The sequence below is a fragment of the Callospermophilus lateralis genome, chromosome 5 (assembly GCF_048772815.1).
Source record: "Callospermophilus lateralis isolate mCalLat2 chromosome 5, mCalLat2.hap1, whole genome shotgun sequence".
NCBI classification, from domain to species: Eukaryota; Metazoa; Chordata; class Mammalia; order Rodentia; family Sciuridae; genus Callospermophilus; species Callospermophilus lateralis.
This window is the reverse complement of record NC_135309.1, coordinates 15,208,415-15,227,621: the sequence shown is the minus strand read 5'-3', so window position 1 is coordinate 15,227,621 and position 19,207 is coordinate 15,208,415. Positions and strand designations below refer to the sequence as shown.

Below are 19,207 nucleotides of genomic sequence, written 5' to 3'. Positions count from 1 at the left end.
ACCTAGAAATCTTTGCCTTTTTAAGGACAGAGCTATTACAGTAACTTGTATACACTCAGGATGCAGTATAAGTTCCCTGTAGGTAGAATTTGACATTTCATAATCTTTGGTGCTTTTCACCAAGAGAATTGAAAGAAAAGCAATAGGAAGAAAGAGCCCAGAATTGGAAGGTTATTGCCATTAACTTGCTGTATGAATTTCATGAAGCAATTTTCCCTCTCTGGACCTTGGGATATTAAGTAGTAAAACAAGGAGGTTGAGATAAATGGTCTTCATTTCAGTTACTTATTGCAATATAACAAACCGCCCCAAGAATCAGTAGCTTAGGTGAATTGGTCTATTTTTTACAATTGTGTGGGCTCACATGGCATAAGCTGAGGTTACACATGGGCTACAGTCAGCTGGAATCTCCTTCAAAATGACTTCTCATCCTCTCATGCCTTTCTTTTCCACAAGGTTTCTTATCACTCAAGCTTCTGCATGGTGGTTAGGAAGAGGACAAGCCCCAATGAACAGATGCTTATCAAGCCTCTGGTTGTACCACACTTGCTAATGCCCCATTGGCCAAAGCAAGTCATGAGACCAAGTCCACAGTCAGTGTGGAAAGGTTCTCCACAGGGACGTGAGTGCAGAGAGGCTTAGTTCATTGGGCTCCACCAATGGAACAGCCAACCCAAACCGCAAAGGTCCCAGCACCTGCCACAGGACATAGCACAGCAGGGACAGGCAGGAGTCCTGTGCTGAATACAAGCACCCTCCCCATGTGTATGTTTATCTTAAACCATCTTATTTTAAAATTTGACAGTTTCACATTTTAAAATCTGCATTTCCAGCTTTTCTTTCAAAGTTAGAATATCTGACTATTGGTTTGTCCTTGCAGTGCAAGGGATTGCACCCAGGGCCTTGCACATGCTGGCAGGCGCTCCACCACTGAGCCACACCCCAGCCCTGCCACTGTCTTCTTTATGTCAAGTCTGCCCTCCATGGTTTCCCATGTTGTCACCACTCTGTTATTCTGTATCTGTATCCTAGTCTTTTTTCTGCTGCTGTAACAATACCTGAGACTAAGAGGTGTTTAGTTCATGGTTCTGAAGTCCAACAGGATGGCACTGGCATCTGCTTGGCATCTCATGAAGGCCTTTCCCTAGGTCATGACATGACAGAGGGTGTCACATGGCAAGTCAGTGCAAGCTAGCCATGTGGCTTATAATAAAGCCACTCCCTTGTACCCCATATCTCAAATCCATTCATGAGGGCACAGCCCTCATGGCCATGTCACTCTTAACAATCCAACCTGGTCCCACCTCTTAACACCTAGCAATGGGGATTAAATTCCAGCTTGAATTTTGGTGGGGACATTTAAATCCTAGCTATCCCTATGCTTCTCTTACTTTAATTGTGTACCAAATCAAAGGATGTGTTTGCCATCCTGTCATTGGAACTGTAATAGAGATTGACTCAAGGTTTCTGTTCTTTTATTAAAATCATACCCCCCACACACATTAAAAAGAAAAATATGGGGGTAGAGAGAGAAGAGGGGAGGGGAGGGGAGCGGGGATAGTAAAGGATAAGAAAGGCAGCAGAATACAACAGACACTAGTATGGCAATATATAAATCAATGGAAGTGTAACTGGTGTGATTCTGCAATCTGTATATGGGGTAAAAATGGGAGTTCATAACCCACTTGAATCAAAGTGTGAAATATGATGTATCAAGAACTATGTAATGTTTTGAACAACCAACAATAAAAAAAAGAAAAAGAATACTAATATTATTGGATCCAATTCCCAAAGCTCAGTGGGATTAAAAAGTCATATTAATGACAGCAGTCTACACAAGCCAAGCCCAGCCAATCTCCTCACCCTCGCCTCTTCTGAACAAAAACTCAGTGTGCGCCTCCTCTGAACAAAAACTCAGATATTCTTAGTGCCTCAGGCATGATACCAGCTGGTGAAGGGTTTGGTCCTGGAGAAAAGGCAGAAGACCCAGAAGCACATTTCCCCTGATGTTTGAGGTAGCTTTGCTCCAGGGTCTGCAAAACCTGCAGGGTACAAGTCCATGTCCCTGAACCAAAACCCTGAGATCCAGATGCTCAGGATTCAAAATTATTTGAGCAACTTAGATTGTACAAAGCCAGAATGATGTGTATACACCGTGCCTAAGGTGACACTCCCAGGGACAAGGACAACACTCCAGAATCAAATACATGAATTGTTTGGCAGCAGCTAGTGTGTGCTCCTATTAGCTATTCACAAAATCTCGGCTCCAAGTGCACCTTTCCTTCCACACTTTGAGATTGGGAGCAGGACCCCATGAGTATTTCTCCTCTGCCAGCCGGCACTGTGGTTCACTGTCAGTAGAGAACAGTGGAGGAACACAACAGAATGGAGGGGGCTTCTGGTCCTGGTTCTAGTACTTTCTTTTCCTTCTTGCTTTTTTGGCTCATGGCCGCAGTCCACTTACAGAACTGTGCCTCTCATGTGAGTGTGTGAGCACTTTCTCTCTCTCTCTCTCTCTCTCTCTCTCTCTGTCTCTCTCTCTCTCTCACACACACACACACACACACACACACACACCACCGGGGACATTCAAAAATGAGCTTCCCAACAAGTTCCCTGACATCTCAATAGGCTGTTTCCTGCCTGCAGCACCTCAGCAAACTTCAACAGGTAGTGGGCCACACCACCCTCTTCCATCAAAGTCAAGTAAGCTTGAGAGAGGTCCATGTGGTAAGGAACTGGAACCATCTGCCAACAGCCTGCACTAACTTGCCAGACCTACTAATGAGCCAGCTCCCCCTGCCCCAGTCGAGCCTTCAGATGACTGCAGCCCCCTCAACACTGTGTCAATAATATTTCCATTACTACAGACAAATGCCTGGGGTATAAACTTACAATAAGAAAAAGGTTATCTCGGCTCACAGTTTTGGAGGTTTGAGTCCATGGTTGGTTGGTCCCGTTGCTTTGGGGCCTGTGGTAAGGCAGTACATCATGGTGGTTGGCACTTGGTAAAGCAAGCTACTCACCTCATGGCAGCTGAAGAGAGGACCAAGGTTCTACAGTTCCCTTCAAGGACATGCACCCATTGATCTAAGATCTCCCATGAAGTCCCATCTCAAAGATTCTCCCACCTCCCAGTAGCTAGGGACCTTCAAAACATAGGCCTTTGGGGACATTCCAGATTCCAATTATAGCAACACTCTTGACTTCTGAGAGGCCCTGAGCCAGAACTTGCAGCCATTCTTGCACTCCTGACCCATAGAGATATGCCAGATAACGAGATAACATTTGTTATTTTAAGCTGTATTGGGACAAGCATTATCCAGCAATAGATAACTAATAGAGCACCAAAAAAATAACTAATTCTTCAAAATATGGGACTTGATGCTCTCTCTTCTAATCAAAGCATCATGAACCTTGGCAGGGTTCTGTTTATTCCTTCTTTACGAATACTGTTAAAGACATTGAGAATGACATTTTAAAAATGTATATATGCTGGGCGTAGTGATAACTAGGGTTAAACATTTGGTTTTGGTTTTCTGTAATGGGACTGAACCCAGGGATGCTTCCCCACTAAGCTACATGCCCCCTCTTTTATTTTTTTATTTTGAGACAAGATCTCACTAAGTTGCCTGGCTGGCCTTGAACCTGTGATCTTCCTGCCTCAGCCCCCCTGCTGCTGGGATTACAGGCAAGTGCCACTGCCTGGCTGCATTTGTCTTTCTGTGCCTACTATTTCACTTAGCACTGTGTCTCCTTTTCCACTTAGGTTGTCATAATTCAAAGAATTTCCTTCTTTTTTAAGGCTGAAGAGTAGTATTCCATTGTGTACATAAACTGCACTTTCTGGAGCCATTCACCTGTTGACACCCAGGCTGATTCCGTAATGGGCTGTTGTGAACAGTGCTAAGGCGAGTCCAAGTGTGGACATCTCTGGCAAACCAATTTCAAGACATGTATGTAAATGCTCTGAAGTGGATTATTAGTTTGATGCTAGTCTTTTTATGTATTTATTTTTGTAGTTCTGGGAATTGGACCCAGGTGTACTCTACCACTGAGCTACATCCCTGTCCCTTTTATTAATTTTTTTAATTTTGAGACAGGGTCTAGCCAAGTTGCCCAAGCTGGCCTTAAACTTGTGATCTTCTGCTTCACCTCCCAAGATGTTGGGATTACAGGTAAGCACCACTGTGTCTTACAATGATAGTCTTTTTTTTTTTTTTTTTTTTTTCCTCTAGTACTAGGGATTGAACTCAGGGGCACTTGACCACTGAGCCACAAACCCAGCCCTATTTTGCATTTTATTTAGAGACAGGGTATCACTGAGTTGCTTAGCACCTCACTTTTGCTGAGGCTGGCTTTGAACTTGCAGTCCTCTTGCCTCAGCCTCCGGAGCTGCTGGGATTAAAATACCTTTGCTTTAAATTGGTAACTGTCTGACCTGAATCTAATTTCTCTCTTCCATAAAATTAATAATGTCCAGCAACACTGCTATGTTGAAGTCTTTCAAATTGTTGGTGCTTCTGTATTGCAGAGCCAGGACGACTGTCTTCTGCTGTATCCACTTTTGATCTACCACTGTGGAACCCTAATGCACAGAAAAGACCACCACCTGCAGCTTTAAATCAAACTAAAGCAAGCTTGTATTTGTGTACTCTGGAGCTGGCCAGGACTGTCTCTCCGGAAAAACCGGGCTAGAGATCCATCAGCCCCCAGCTCTCCAGGAACACGATTTTACAGCACAAAGAGTAGCAAAGGGGGGTGTCTTGAGAACTTACAGATAACAGGATTAGGACAAGCATAATACAAAGGCAGAGAGCAGGTTAATGATCCACAGGGCATGACATTTCAAGGTAGGGAGTCAATTCAGATCCCAGCATCAGAGTTTATGAGGCGCCACTGAGGTTTCAGAGCGGGTTGTTATCTGGACAGGGGGAGCCAGGCATGCGTGAGTTCAAGGCACAGGCGGGAATTCCACACAAGTTTAGAAATTGCAGCAATTTATACTAAAACAGAAATTAACTTTTCATGACTTTTTGACTGGAATTGGGCTGGGTTCATCCCCACAAACCCATCCGTGGCAGCACACCAGGGGCCAGCGACACACACTCACCATCAGTGATGGAATCCTTGTTTGTCATCTGGATTTCACCAGTCTCCACTGTTGTGGGTAGAGCTGTGGGGGGGGGGGGGTGGGGGGGACACTGGGAAGGAGAGGGCGGGGGGTGGGGTGGTAACAGAGGGAGGGCGCCATCCCAAGCAGGGTCCTCGGGAGGGGCTTCCTCGGTCCCACCCGAGACTTTGGATTGTAAGTCACGCTCAGAGTCCGCCCGACCTCTGCAGGGGACCTGGCCTGTCCCACTCCACCCCGGCGCCGGCTGGCCCATCCCCTGGATGAGCGCACCATAGTCCCCAGCGCTTCCGCCCCTGGGCTGCGGCTTGGAAGCCCTGGGAAGAGAGTCCCAGGTGTGGCCCATGGAAAGCAAAGGCCACCGAGGCTAGGAGCCGGCAACTAACCGCAAGAGGGCAGCCCCGCGGGGGGCGCAGCTCAGCGAGAGGACGCTCACTGGGCATGCGCAAGGCCTGGGGCTCCCCACGAGCTCCTTCCTGCCTTCCCACACCTCCGACCCCGAGGAGCTGGATGCAGCCTGGCTAGTGGGGAGGGGAGACTCCAAGAAGCAGAAATGGGGGGCACGTGGGCGCACAATAGGCTACACCTTAAGGACTTAAGGTCGGCGGGACGTGCTCTCCCGCCCTAAGCACCAACCTGGCCAGGGAGCCTGCCTTCTTGTTCTGCTCCCTCGTGGACACGTGGCCCCCATGACCGCACTGGTGGGAGGGAGACTGCTGGACCACGCGTTGGCTTTTCAGCAGGCTTCAACACAGGTGTGACAATCATATGTCACTGGGCAGAACGCGTCATAACTGTTCTGCCCAACGACCGCAGGGGCCCAGAAAGAGGGAATCCAAATGGTACATTGAGTGAAGGTTATGCCAACTGTGGTTTTTTTTTTTTTTTTTTTTTTTTTAAAGAGAGAGAGAGAGAGAGAGAGAGAGAGAGAGAATTTTTTTTAATATTTATTTTTTAGTCTCGGCGTACACAACATCTTTATTTGTATGTGGTGCTGAGGATCGAACCCGGGCCGCACGCTTGCCAGGCGAGCACGCTACCGCTTGAGCCACATCCCCAGCCCAACTGTGGTTTGTTGGTTGGATGGTTTTTGCAGTGCCAGGGATCAAACCCCAGGCCTCACACACCATGGGAAAGCCCTCCGCCATTGAGCTATGTCCCCACCCAACCTTCCTTCTTCACCACAAGCTTTGAAGGGTAGCTCAAGCCTGAACTTCCTGAGAAAAAGTCTTAAATCAAATGAGAAAGTAAAACTTAGTAACTAGATTTGACCAAATAATTTTGGAAAGGCTATGAGACTATGTTTATCAGCAAGGCAGGTGGAAAATATTTTACCTGGCACAGCACATTGGTAGTTATGTGAAAGAATAAGTTTTCTGACCAAAAAAAAAAAAAACTGAAATTACCCAAAATATCTAACTGTGTAGTACTGGCTAAGTAGATCATATATTCATGGATTGGTAGGTCATTAAGCCATTCCACAGTCAAATAACATAACATAGGGCTGGGGCGTGGTCCAGGGTGCCTAGCATGTACAAGGTCCTGGGTTCCATGCCCAGCACTGAAAAATTTTAAAAACCATAATATAATGTAAGTGGCAAAGTCAAGATATGCATCCTCCATGCGGTCTGCCCCTTCAACACACTCTTTTACAGGGCAGCTAGACACTGTCTACAATCGAAAGCTGCTGTCCCACCCTGGTCTCCAGGGTCAAATCTTCATGATTTACCTGTCCCTATTTCTGGTCAAGCCTCTTTCTCCAGCTTGATTTTCCTCAATTACCCACCATCTCAGCCCAGACAGTTCCTCTGAGCTCCAGATGTGCAAGCCCACTGACATCCTCCTGGTGTCTTATGAGGGTTGTCTTAGAGTATTGCCAACTTGACATGAAAACTAGAATTTTCTTTTATTAAGTTCTCACTTAAAATTGAGCCTCCAATTCCCTCCAAGTTTTGTCCTTTGCCATTTTTTTTCTAACTCAGCAAATGAAACTGCTACCCACCCGGCCAGCAAAGCCAGAAGTTCCAGAATCATTCTTTTGAGTTTCAGCTCCTTCCTGATTTGAGCCTGCAGTTGGCTCTTCCTGGTCTCCCCAGTTCCTCACTACATCACTGTATGCCAGTCCCTCTCTCTACAGTGACCTTACCCCGCTGACTTTCCTGACAGAAATTCAGATCCAATCTCTCTGTTCCCATGTCCTGACAGCAAGAAAACTTGCTGCTCTGCTGTGTCAGCAGTCTCCTGGCCTGTCCTCTCTCCTCCTGGGATTGGTAAAGTGCTCAGCAAAGGTTCTCAAACCTCATCAACCCCGTCAGTTGAACCCAGTCCAGTTCATTTCTACTCATCAATTTCTAATTGTCGTCAGTGTCAGGTCGGGTCTCCCATCAGCAGACAAACTCGCTCATCAGACCTAGCAAACACCTCGGGTGCCAGAGCCAAGATGGGTGCCTCTAGCATTGCAACCTGCTGGCCTTGGTCACTTCAGGCTCAGCTAAAGTCTCATTCCCTATCCTTACGAAATTGCAAACCTCTGTGGACCACATACTCACGGTGATCACAGTCCTTCTCATCCAAGCCCTTGAATGGCTAAGATCATGATGTCAACTGTCCTTTCCCAGAAATTTTGTCCTGTTCTCCTCACTGCCCTTGGGATAAAGGTGTCCCCACCCGGCATGCTATTGGGCATGCTCATCATTCCTGATTATCTCCAGTCTCAAGATGTTTCAACCATTTACCCTAAACTATGTCCCAATCTGTGATACATGTTACTGGGCACATCCTAGTTTGCCTGCCAAGTCTCAGTGCCACCTCTTCCAGGAAGTCCTCCCTTGTTCTCCCAAGCAACACCAGCCTACACAGATGCTCAGCGTTTCCAGATCTGTTTCTCCACTGGGCAAACTTGCTGGAGATGGTCAATGTCTTATTCATTTCAGTTTCTCCAGGACTTGGTGGAACCCTCTTCGGAGGGCTGATTAATACGTGTGATGACTCATTTCCCAGGTTCCATTCATTCCCTCATGCATTGTTCTCCTGCCAGTCTCACGATTTCTTGGAACCTGGGTCACCTTTCCTGCCCTTCCTGGTGGGCATGCTGGTCCCCCTTCCCCAGTAATCAATGCTATGTCTGTAAAGGTAAAATTTCTAAGCTGATTCTAAGCCGCAGAGCCTGAGTTAAAGTGTAAAAGACCGGGCATTGTAAAGTTTCTAAACTGCAGGGCTTGGGTTAAAAAGTAAAAGACCAAGTATTGTTAAATTCCTCTGCTACCCCCAAAACCTGTAATCCCTGTAGCTGTTAAGACAATACCCGAACTGCTCAGTAATGTTCTCACTGACTCCTCTGGTTGTCTAATAACTTGGGATTCTGTGTAATATGTCACATAGGCATCACAGGACCTAAACCAATCAGTTTAAATGTGTACCCTGCTTAGGGGTGACCAATCACCCCTGCCCAATCTGTTCCCGCCAATGAATGTACTAATCATGTCTCAGAGTTGTTGTTCAATTTTCCCGCGCCTCATGATGATTTGTTCTGATGTATGCAAAGCCCCCACCCCCTCCAAAAAAGTGTACTTAAGCACTGCTTGACCTCTGCTCGGGGCTCTGGGCTGCTCTCCCTTCTTGAGCGAGCCTGCCTGGAGCCTCAGCGCGCTGAATCGGATCCTCAATAAACTCCTTCTTGCTTATTGCATAAAGTCAGTCTCTTGGTGGTCTCTTCCTCCGACGCTTCGCTGGACCCTTACATGTCCACTGCGATGGCAGGAGTTCACAGGCCACATGACACCGTAACTGGCTTGTCCCTGCTGGTCAGAAGCTTTCCAGGAGAGAGCGAGCTCAGGGTTGGAGGTAGCAGGGTTCTTAACTGTTTTATGTACCATAAATTCCTCTGGCGTTTCATGAAGAACGTGAACTCCTCCGCAGAATGATATTTTCAAATGCACAGTAAAGTTGCACATTGGTCACAAACCCAATCAAGATAAAAAAGTGCTTATCAAAACATTGGAAAATGCACACATACATCTGCACTGTTTATACAGATGACGTGTTATGTGACGTAGGTATACATATCAAGATCTAATGATGTAGGTCTGGGCTGAGATTGTGGCTCAGTGGTAGAGTGCTTGCCTTGCACTCATGAGGTCCTGGGTTCAATCCTCAGCACCACATAAAAATAAATAAATAAAAATAAAAATATTGTATCCACCTACAACTAAAAAAAAATTTTTAAAAAAATGATGTAGGTCTAATAACTGCCATAATTTAAAAGTGATGCCCAGAAACGATCATTTGAGATGTCTGTCGCCACTGTAATGTGGTAGGAAATACCTGTGACTTCTGTTGGTGACACAGTTGCAGGGACTCCCCATACCACTGTGGCTCACGGTGCTCATTCCCAGTTTGAGATCAGGAAAACTAAAGAATACATCTTGGGGCTGGGGATGTGGCTCAAGCGGTAGTGCGCTCGCCTGGCATGCGTGCGGCCCGGGTTAGATCCTCAGCACCACATACAAACAAAGATGTTGTGTCAGCCGATACTAAAATAAAAAATAAATATTAAAAAAATTCTCTCTCTAATAAAATTAAAATTAAAAAAAAAATTAAAAAAAAAAAAAAGAAAACATCTTTCGCTATCCAAGTCTAAGGACACCCTAAATTCAGCCATGGACCCCAGGTTAAGAACCCCTGAGTGGTGGTTGAGAGGCATGGCAGACAAATCCTTTAGAGATGACAGTGATGGCAAGTGGTCAGCTTCTGTGTGACCGTTGATTGGTTTACAGGCAGCTGGGTGATGGGGGGCAGTGGACACAGCACTGTAGAAGGTCTAAGTTGGAACTCCTCAGGTATCACTGGTGTTGAGATTTGACCTGACCCTTCCCAGGCCCAGGGGCGGTTTCCTCATCTGTAGGGTGGGAAAGGTGATTTTTTGCTCACAGATCACAGGGACCACTCAATATGCTAATACGGAGGTTCATGAATGCTTGTTGTTAGAAGACAGTGGTATTGGATGTCTACAGAGAACATGCCATACACAGTCATTCTCTCTCTCTCTGCCATGCATAAACCCCAAAGTCTGATCTGCTGTCTGACCTTGGGCAGCACCCGTGTGCTTGCAGGGGAAACCCTTTCTTGCTGAGTCAAGGTGAGTAAGCACGCCCTGCTTCCCTAGCAGTTCAAAAGAACAATGCCAAACCCAAATGGTCTTGTTATTTTATTAGAAGCATATTTACATTCCCAGAGTTACCTTTGCAGAGAACATTTTACAAAAGTTTTATATAAACTTTGGAAACTACATAAAAAATAACTTCTGTCCTTCATAAAGAGAAAATATAAGTTAGTTATATTTACTCTGCTAAAAATAGAGATACATTTCTGTCTGTCCGTTGCACAGAAAAAGTTAGCATAGGGCATGAGGAATACTGCGTGGCCTTCTCAGCCATGGCTTTGCACATGGGCCCGTCTGTGAGGCTGGGAGGCCAGGCCAGCCTTCATTCAAAAAGGCACAGGAGTGCTCTCAGGACCAGGGTCGAATGAGTGACAAGCCAGAGAAGGGAACGGGGTTGCACACAGGGAGGGGCAGAACCAGCAGAAACTGGCGTTTCTCCCAATCCTCATTCTCAAGTCAGAGGAAATACTGTCAACTGTGCACCAAACACCCCTGCCTGACCGTGTCTGCCGGCCTCTCCTGGGGACCTGTCTCTCTCTGTGGTCACACTACCGCCAGTTCGCCTTTCCCAGCCCCTGACACACAAGAGAACACAGAGAGACGCCTGATTCGCTTGTCCCACTGTGAGACCTGAAAGGCCACCCTCCGGGTCAGATACGGAAGCAGCTGGACGCTCACTGACCAGAGAACCACTGCCTTCCCGGCCTCCTGCGCTTCCTGATGGCATAGTGAGGATTTGGGAACCTTGGTCCCTTGTCCTGTTCAATGGCTGCCCCTTCCTTCCCAAGCATGCGGGTATCACCAGTGCTCAGAAAACATCAGGGACTGCTTCAGAGGAACCAAGTATCGAACCCCAGCCCAAGAGATGACAGAGAAGAAAGTCCTTTTGGGTTGTCTCAGCCATCTGTCACCAGCAAAACAGCACCCCGACTGCACATGTCCATCCGGGTCCTGGACATGAACCCTGCCCAGGTGTTGGTTTAGAGCCAGTGTCTTCCTGAAGAAGCCGCACGTGGTGTATACAGTTGGGCGCAGCAGTTAGAGATCGAGGTGCAGGGGTCTGCACACTGGTGGCAGCTGGTGGGCAGCATCTGGAGAGGCCAGCCCAGGACTGGGAGGCCACACCCCCCTGGAGGCTCAGGCCCTTTGTTGTCTGTGTTCCTGGAGGGGCAGGCGTCCCATCCCCCACCACACCCCCACCTTTTCTCCTAAAGAGAAGTCCAGCCACCGCCAGGCCTGTTTGAAATGTAGGCTGGGACTCCTGGACACGCCCCGGGCAGAGGAAAAGGCCCCTCCAGGGCACCTGCAGATGGGGGCAGGGGTGGGGAATGGAGGAGGGAGGGGTCCTGCAGGGAGAGCCTGTGTGGGGCCCCGCGAGGGGCACGCTGACAGCCCGGCCTGTGCCTTCTGTGGGCCTCTGGTGCCAGCACGTTCCCTACCAACTGTTCCACTGGACACTTCCGGTGGCGTGGCCCAGGCGGCAGGCCCACTCCACCTATCTGGCACAAGAGGCTAGGGGCCAGCCTGCGGGGGCGCACAGGGAGAGGTACTCGAGATGGCCGGAAAGGCCTGAGACCAGCAGGAGGGACATCTCAGGACTCTCCATTCCCCACCCCTGCCCCCATGTGCACAGGGCCCAGGGAGGCAGGGAGTGGGGACACCCGGTCCAGCTGGCCCTGGCCTGGCCCTGCTGGGAGTGGAGAGAGGTGCCAGGGTTCCTGTCTGACGTGGCAAGGAATCACTGAAAACCACCAGGTGTGCCGAGGGGGATGAGCCATGGTGGCCTCACAGGCGAACAGGAGGGCCCTCAAGGCCACAGCACACCCACTGCTCAGGGACCTGACACCACCACAGCCCAAACCACTTACAGCCTGATGGAACCGGGGACTCAAGAGGACACACAGGAGGGTCAGGTGACACACAAATCCTTGCCCTCCAGGGACAGGTGGGGGGCCAGGACACGGGGCAGGTCAGACAGGCACGGCGTGGGGGTGGGGGCAAGGGCAGAGGCTGGGGTGGCGCTGGCACAGGAGCAGGAGGGAGGGGTCCTGAGTTACGTGTTCACAGAGGGTGGGACCCCGCAGGCCCCGCAGCCCTGGCCTGGGTTGTTAGGACGCATCCGAAGCGCCGTAGGGGAGGAACTTGGAGGTCTTGCTCGGGGTGGTGGGGCTCGGGCACCCGGCCTCCTCGCCCAGCTTGAAGAACATCTCCTGCTCCCGCTTCTTCTGGTTCAAATCCTCTTCCAGAGCCTGGGGGACAGAGGGAGGTGGCGGTCAGTGGCCCCTGCTGGCATGGCTTTCTCTGAAAGCCCCTCCCAGACCCCAGTGCCCGTAACGAGGTCCTGCCCTGTCCCCTGCCAGAGGCTCCTGCCTCCTCCTGCCACTTCTCCCTCTCAGGAGCTTCTCATGGGCTGAGGGACACAGTTTGGGGAAATGCCATTCTAGAAGGGGCAGGGCCAGCAGATGCAAACCTCAGGCCAGAGAACAATCAGATCCATCTAGAAAAACTCAAGTAAAGAGTTCAACAGCGAGGTGGGCAGAGATGTCGTGTCAGGGTGACAGTGTCAGAACCAGGGCCTGGAGCCACAGAAATCACACAGGGAGCTTTGTCACAGGACTGTGCCTTTCAGGGCCCGAGTCTAAAGGTGTGTTAGGAGCAGAGTCTCTGTGGCACAAGAACCCCAGCCCCCTTTTTCTATTTTATTTAGAGACAGATCTCACTGAGTTGCTTAGGGCCTCCCTAAGTTGCTGAGGCTGGCTTTGAACTCCCGATCCTCCTGCCTCAGCCTCCTGAGCGGCTGGGATGACAGGCTCACAGGCGTCTCCCAGGAAGACTTCTTAAGGGCTTTCTAGTCATCTGCATTCAAGTCAGACAGGAAGCAAAGTAGAGTGGAAGGAGCGCAGGCTGGCCATTCAGACCGCCTGACAGATGTCCCAGTTTTTCAGAGGAAACCAGAAGTCCAGATTTTTTCTTTTTTTTTTAATGTAAAATCTCCACAGAGACCCACTTGAATCTAATGTATGAAATATGATATGTCAAGAGCTCTGTAATGTTTTGAACAACGAATAAAAAAAAAAAATCTCCACAGAGGTTGAGAACTTCCAAATAATTCTGTAAGTCACTGTTGGCCAAACATCATGTGTCTGTCAACTATCCCAGTCCACAGGCCCTCAGCTCGTGACCTCTGCTCTAGGAATACTCAGGTAACAGTAACAGGTGATACTTGTGAGCACAGAGTGGTTTAGCAAGATACCTGAGATCTAACAGCTAGGACAGGTCAACTATCCCTTCTCCAAAAATCCCCAATCCAAAGTCACTTGATCATCTGCAACTTTGTGGCAGAAGTAAAGTCTGTCTTGCTCTGAATACTTTCAAGTGCCGGATGTGATGCCACAAATGGGAAATTCCATACCTGACCTCACAGGATAGGTGGCTCACAGTCAAAAGACAGGTGCGCTGGAAGTCTCATATAAAATTACCCTCGGGGAATGTGGCGGAGCGCTTGCCTAGCCTGTGTGAGGTCCTGGGTTTCATTCCCAGCACTACAAAAAACAAAAACTAAAACACAAAACCAAAAATACTCCAAAATTACTTCTGGGCTCTGTGTATAAGATAAACATCAAACACAGATGGATTTGTGTATTTTGTGTTTAGTCTCTCATCCTGTCCCCAGTATATCTCATTATACATCCAAATCAGAAAGTCTAAAACACCACACTCTGGTCCCAAACATTTCAGATACAGCATATGCAACATGTGGTGGTGAAGTCGGGACCCCCATCCACACCTGCTGGCTGCAACACCACGGCTCATAGGCACTGCTCTGTTCCACCTCCTCTGTGCCAGCTCCTAAGGCCACGTCAGCAATCCCCTCCCTGCTGTGAGTCATGTGGCAAAGGCAGTGGGCTTCACAGGCCACACAGTTTCTATTCCAACTGCTCAGCTGCCACTGTGGTGCCAAGTCAGGTACAGACAAGGCATAAGTGACCAAGTACAGCTGTGCTCCAGATGTGGCTCTCAGACAGCAGTGTGTGAGCACCTGCTTCAGGGATGCAATATTATGTACATTTTACAATTGAAAAGGCAAGGCTAGGTGTGGTGGCACATGCCTGGAGTCCCAGCAGCTTGGGAGGCTAAGACAGGAGGACTTCAAGTTGGAGGCCAGCCTCAGCAACTTATCGAGGCCCTCAGCAACTCAGTGAGACTCTGTCCAGTGGGGATGTGGCTCAGTGGTTAAGTGCCCTGGGTTCAGTCCCTGGTATGAAAGAAAAGGCAAAGTTCAGGGGTTGGGGGAGGGGGCTTGACTTGTCCCAAGCCTCATTATAAGTTAACAATGATCCAAGCAATGTGTATTGACCCTACCAGGTGTTCTGTACTTACTTGAAAGAAACCTGAATTTTTATTTTTTTTTTTTTGGTACTAGGATTGAATTCAAGGACATTCGACCACTGAGTCACATCTTCAGCCCTATTTTGATTTTATTTAGAGACAGGGTCTCACTGAGTTGCTTAGTGCCAAGCCATTGCTGAGGCTGGCTTTGAACTTGTGATCCTCTTGCCTCAGCCTCCTAAGCCCCTGGGATTACAGGTGTGCACCACTATGCCTGGCTGGAATCTGAATTTTTTAAAAAATACTGCACAGTATACAATCAATTTCTCAAGGGAGGGGGATCAAGGCTGTTGGCTGGAACACAAGAGCATACAAGACCACGTATTCCAGAATGTACACCGTCATCCCTGGTCATTCCAGCGGCAGTCCAGGGAGCTATTCACAGAAGAATTCTACAAAGCATTCTGCAGAGGCAGCCTCCCCAGGCAAAAGCCAATGCTAGCGCCCCAGCCACACACTGGTGCCTCCCTGGAGCCCAGGCCCCCCACAAGGCATCCAGGTCCGAGGAAGCTGCCAGAAGTCAAGAGATGGTTCATTTTCACTCTCAGGGTACCGATGCCCAGGTAGGAGCACAGGTGAGAGCTTACTGCCTGAGGCCAGGGTCCACTCTCAGTAACAGGAACATTATTTAAATGTTAAGTCTCACAATGCAGCTATGGCTACAGAAACCCAGGAGCCTGGCCCGCCAATAGGAAGGTCCGGCCTGACCAGCTTCCAGCCTGAAAGCTCCCATAGCAAGAAGGGAAGCCTTGATTCAAGGACCTGCCAGGCAGAGGTGGACAGCTGTCCCTTGTCCAGACCACAGGCCCAGCAAGCAGAATGGATGCCTGATGCCTGAGCAAACCAGGACACATGGGGACGAGATCAAGCACAGTCAGGACACCTCCTCCGAGTTTAGGAAGGGGCGTGTCCTCTGCCTGTGGCCTGGTGGTTTTCTTTGTGATAAGATTATATAAAACTGACCTCTCCACTTAGAAAAGACCCCACAGAGGCCCCGTGGTGGCTCATTTTACGTGACAACTTGGCGAGGTCATGGCTCCCACTGGCTTGGCCAAACACCAGCCCAGATGTCACTGGGAAGGTGTTTCAGGTGTGACTGACATTCGAATCATGAACCTTTCAGGAAAGGCAGATATCTCCGTAATGTGGGAAGGCGCATCCGATTAGTGGGGCCTTCAGAGAAAGGAAGAGGGAGCTTTGCCTCCAGACTCCTGGGCCTCAGGACTGCACCTGCCGCTCTTCCCAGGGCCTCCAGCCGGGGCCTGCCCTGCGGACACCACGGTCACCAGCATTCACAGTCCCGTGAGCCATTGCTTTCCTTCCCTTTCTTTTTCCGGCTGTAGAATGACACGGTACTTTTATTCATTTATTTTTACGTGGTGCTGAGGGTCGAACCCAGAGCCTCACACATGCCAGGCAAGCGCTCTGCCCCTGAGCCCCAGCCCAGCCCAGCCCAGCCCACGTGAGCCATTAAACAAACCAACATGGCTGGCCACAGGTCCTGACATCGCTGGCCAGCAGGAACTTCTAGAAAGCAGCACATAGAGAGGAAAAGTGGGAAACCTCCGCCTCCCTGATCCCATTCTGGTCTAAGCCACCATCATTTCTGGTGCAGGTCACCACAGCAGTCTTTGCCGGGGCCTCTCCCTCCACCTGGGTCCCTACAGCAGCAGAGCCTGCGCCGCCCAGTCCTCCCCTCCCCCCAGGACCCTTGGGAGCATCCTGTCACACAGAGTGAAAGCCAGGCTCTGCCCAGGCCCCGCCCCTCCGGCCTCAGCTCCTGTGGCCTGGCTCCACCACTGACACTCGGCTGGGCCTCCAGCCTCCTCGTGGCCCCTCAACCACGGCAGGGCCTCATGGCAGGGCCTCGACTCAGGGCTGTTGCTCTTTCTGCTTCCAGGGCTTGGAGTGCTCCCCCGCAGGTGGGGAGCCCCTTCCCTCAGGCCTTCCCTCAGGCCTGTCAGTCACCATGTCCTCTGGAGGCTTCCTGCCCACCATCTGAGCCCCCACCCTCCCTGGTTCCCTTCCCTGCTTCTTGCCCTCTGCAGGGTCAGCTCCCTGGGGCCGGACCTGTTTGTTCCCTGTGGGATCCTCAGTGTGAAAACCCTGAGGGGCACTTAGCTCGTGCACAGGAAGAATTTGTTGAATGGAAACAAGCAGCGAATGAATGACCAAGCTAAGATGGCAGACCTCGGTGAGTTCATGACAGGGGCAGGGGCAGGGTCCTCAGAGCCCTGCACAGTCTAAGCCAGGGTGGCCAGCAAAGGCCTGTGGGTACTGAATTCCTGGCAAAGGGAACGGTTTGGGCAAAAGCCCAGCAGAGAAGGAGGGCAGCACCCATGCTGTTGGGAGCTATTTAGGTTCTGAAGTCACTCAGAGCCGGGGTGAGACTCACAGGTAGTGAGGCAAGAGCAGTGGTTCTCAAAGTGTGGTCCACGGACCCCCTGGGGAACCCTTTGGTCGTGGGGACCGTTTCTGAAACCAGAAAGCTTTTCTGAACAGTGACACATAATGTGCCCTTTTCACTGTTTTCACATTTGTTCAAATAGTGCAAAAGCAACAAAGGGTAAAACTTCTGGAGCCTGAGGAGAAGGTAACACAATAGCACCTCATCACCATGTACACAGAACTAAAAAAAAATAAAATGAAATAAAGTGTTTTCAATTTAAAAAATAAAGCTGGACTGGGGTGTAGCCCAGTGATAGAGCACCAGCTGGCATGAGTGAGGCCCAGGGCTCCATCCCCAACACGGAGGGGAAGAAAAAGCCAATATCCTAGAAATTGTGCCGAGCACCAACAGGAAGGCCTACCTTCAAGTTTGTGTTCTTTAGGGACATGGTGCAGCGCGTGGGCTGTGAGCCAAATCGTCTGCTCTGTCGTGGAACATCATCTTTATTTTTAAAAATGACTAACTGTGGATGTTTAGCACACACTTCCTTGAAAAGCAATAATCAATTCAAGGAAAAGAACTAATAGCCTGTACAGGATCTGAGCAATCCAGCAAAATCTAGAACTTTGGAAAACCGGCATCCACCAGCCTGAACTTGATATTGTCTCAGCACTTAAAGATCATTCCAGGGGCTGGGGATGTGGCTCAAGCGGTAACACGCTTGCCTGGCATGCGCAGGGCGCTGGGTTCGATCATCACCACATAAAAATAAAATAAAGATGTTGTGTCCACCGAAAATTGAAAAATATTTAAAAAAAAAAAAGTGCTTGGAGCACTGGACAGATAGCATTAAAAAAAAATGAGGTCAGTGGTGATATCAATGGACATGACTTTTTTTTTTTTTTTTTTTTTTAATATTTGGTACTGAGGATTGAACTATGTTGGTGGCCATGCAACCAGGGCTGGGGCTCAACAGTAGAGCACTTGCCTGGCATGCTGGGGGCATTGGGTTCCATCCTAAGCAACACATAAAAATGAAATAAAGATTGTGTCCACTTAAACTAAAAAAATAAATTAAAAAAAAAGAAAGAGAGGGGGCGAGGAGGAGAAAGGAAGGGAGAAGAGAAAAGAAAAAAGCGTTGTTGCATTCTGGTGTTTTATCAAAGAATATACATAATTATCTGAAAGGCTATTGAAACACCCCTCCTTTTCCAAACACATATCTGTGTGAAACCAGATTTTCTTCATAAACATTAACCACGATAATGTATCTCAACATGCCGCTCGCCAAGAAGAGCCCAGCCGTCTGCTTTCAACTGGATAGCAAATAGACTTGCTGAATGAACAACAAGGCCAATCTTCTCTCCAATCTAGTTTGGAAAATATGATCATTTTCACCAATATGTATTATTTATGTAAACATGTAGTATTTATTATTTGTGAGTAATAAATATAATTTTTAAATTCTCAGCTAAAATGCTCTATATCCATAAAGATAAGCCCAAAGCTTTTGGGGGTTCTAAAATACTACTTATTTTTTATTTTTGGTACTGGTGATTGGTACTCAGTACTCAACCTCTGAGCTACATCCCCAGTCCTTATTTATTTATTGGTATCTGGGATTGAACCCAGGAGTGCTTAACCACTGAGCCACATCCCAGCCCCTCCCTCCCTCCCTCCCTCCCTCCCTTCCTTCCTGTATCGGGTATTGAACTCAGGGGCACTCAACCACTGAGCCACCTCCCTAGCCCTATTTTGTATTTATTTAGAGACAGGGTCTCACTGAGTTTCTTAGCGCCTCGCTAAATTGCTGAGGTTGGCTTTGAACTCACAATCCTCCTGCCTCAGCCTCCTGAGCTGCTGGGATTACAGGCATATGCCACTGTGCCTGGTCCCCTCTTTATTTTTTGAGACAAGGTCTTGCTAAGATGCTTGAAGTCTCTTAAGTTGCTGAGGCTGGCCTTGAACTTGTGACCTTCCTGCCTCAGCCTCCCAAGCTGGGATCCCAGGCAAGCACTACTGTGCCTGGATCTGACTTTTAAAGTGTCTACAGGTCCTAGATCCAAAAGGCTTGAGAATCACTTGGCAGGTGTTCACATGGTTGGGTGCCAGAGGGCCACAGGGGCAGGAGGGTAAT

The 19,207-nt window shown here is 49.0% G+C and overlaps 1 protein-coding gene across 1 annotated transcript in view; it reads right to left on the bottom strand.

Annotated features, from left to right (window-relative positions):
• Positions 1 to 10,334: 10,334 nt before the first annotated feature.
• Stk10 (serine/threonine kinase 10) overlaps positions 10,335 to 19,207 on the bottom strand; it is a 111,430-nt gene continuing 102,557 nt past the window's right edge. Inside the window, exon 19 of the mRNA XM_076856341.2 lies at positions 10,335 to 12,541. Coding sequence (XP_076712456.2) covers positions 12,401 to 12,541 — 141 coding nt within the window. The 3' untranslated portion in view covers positions 10,335 to 12,400. The remainder of the gene's footprint in view (positions 12,542 to 19,207) is intronic.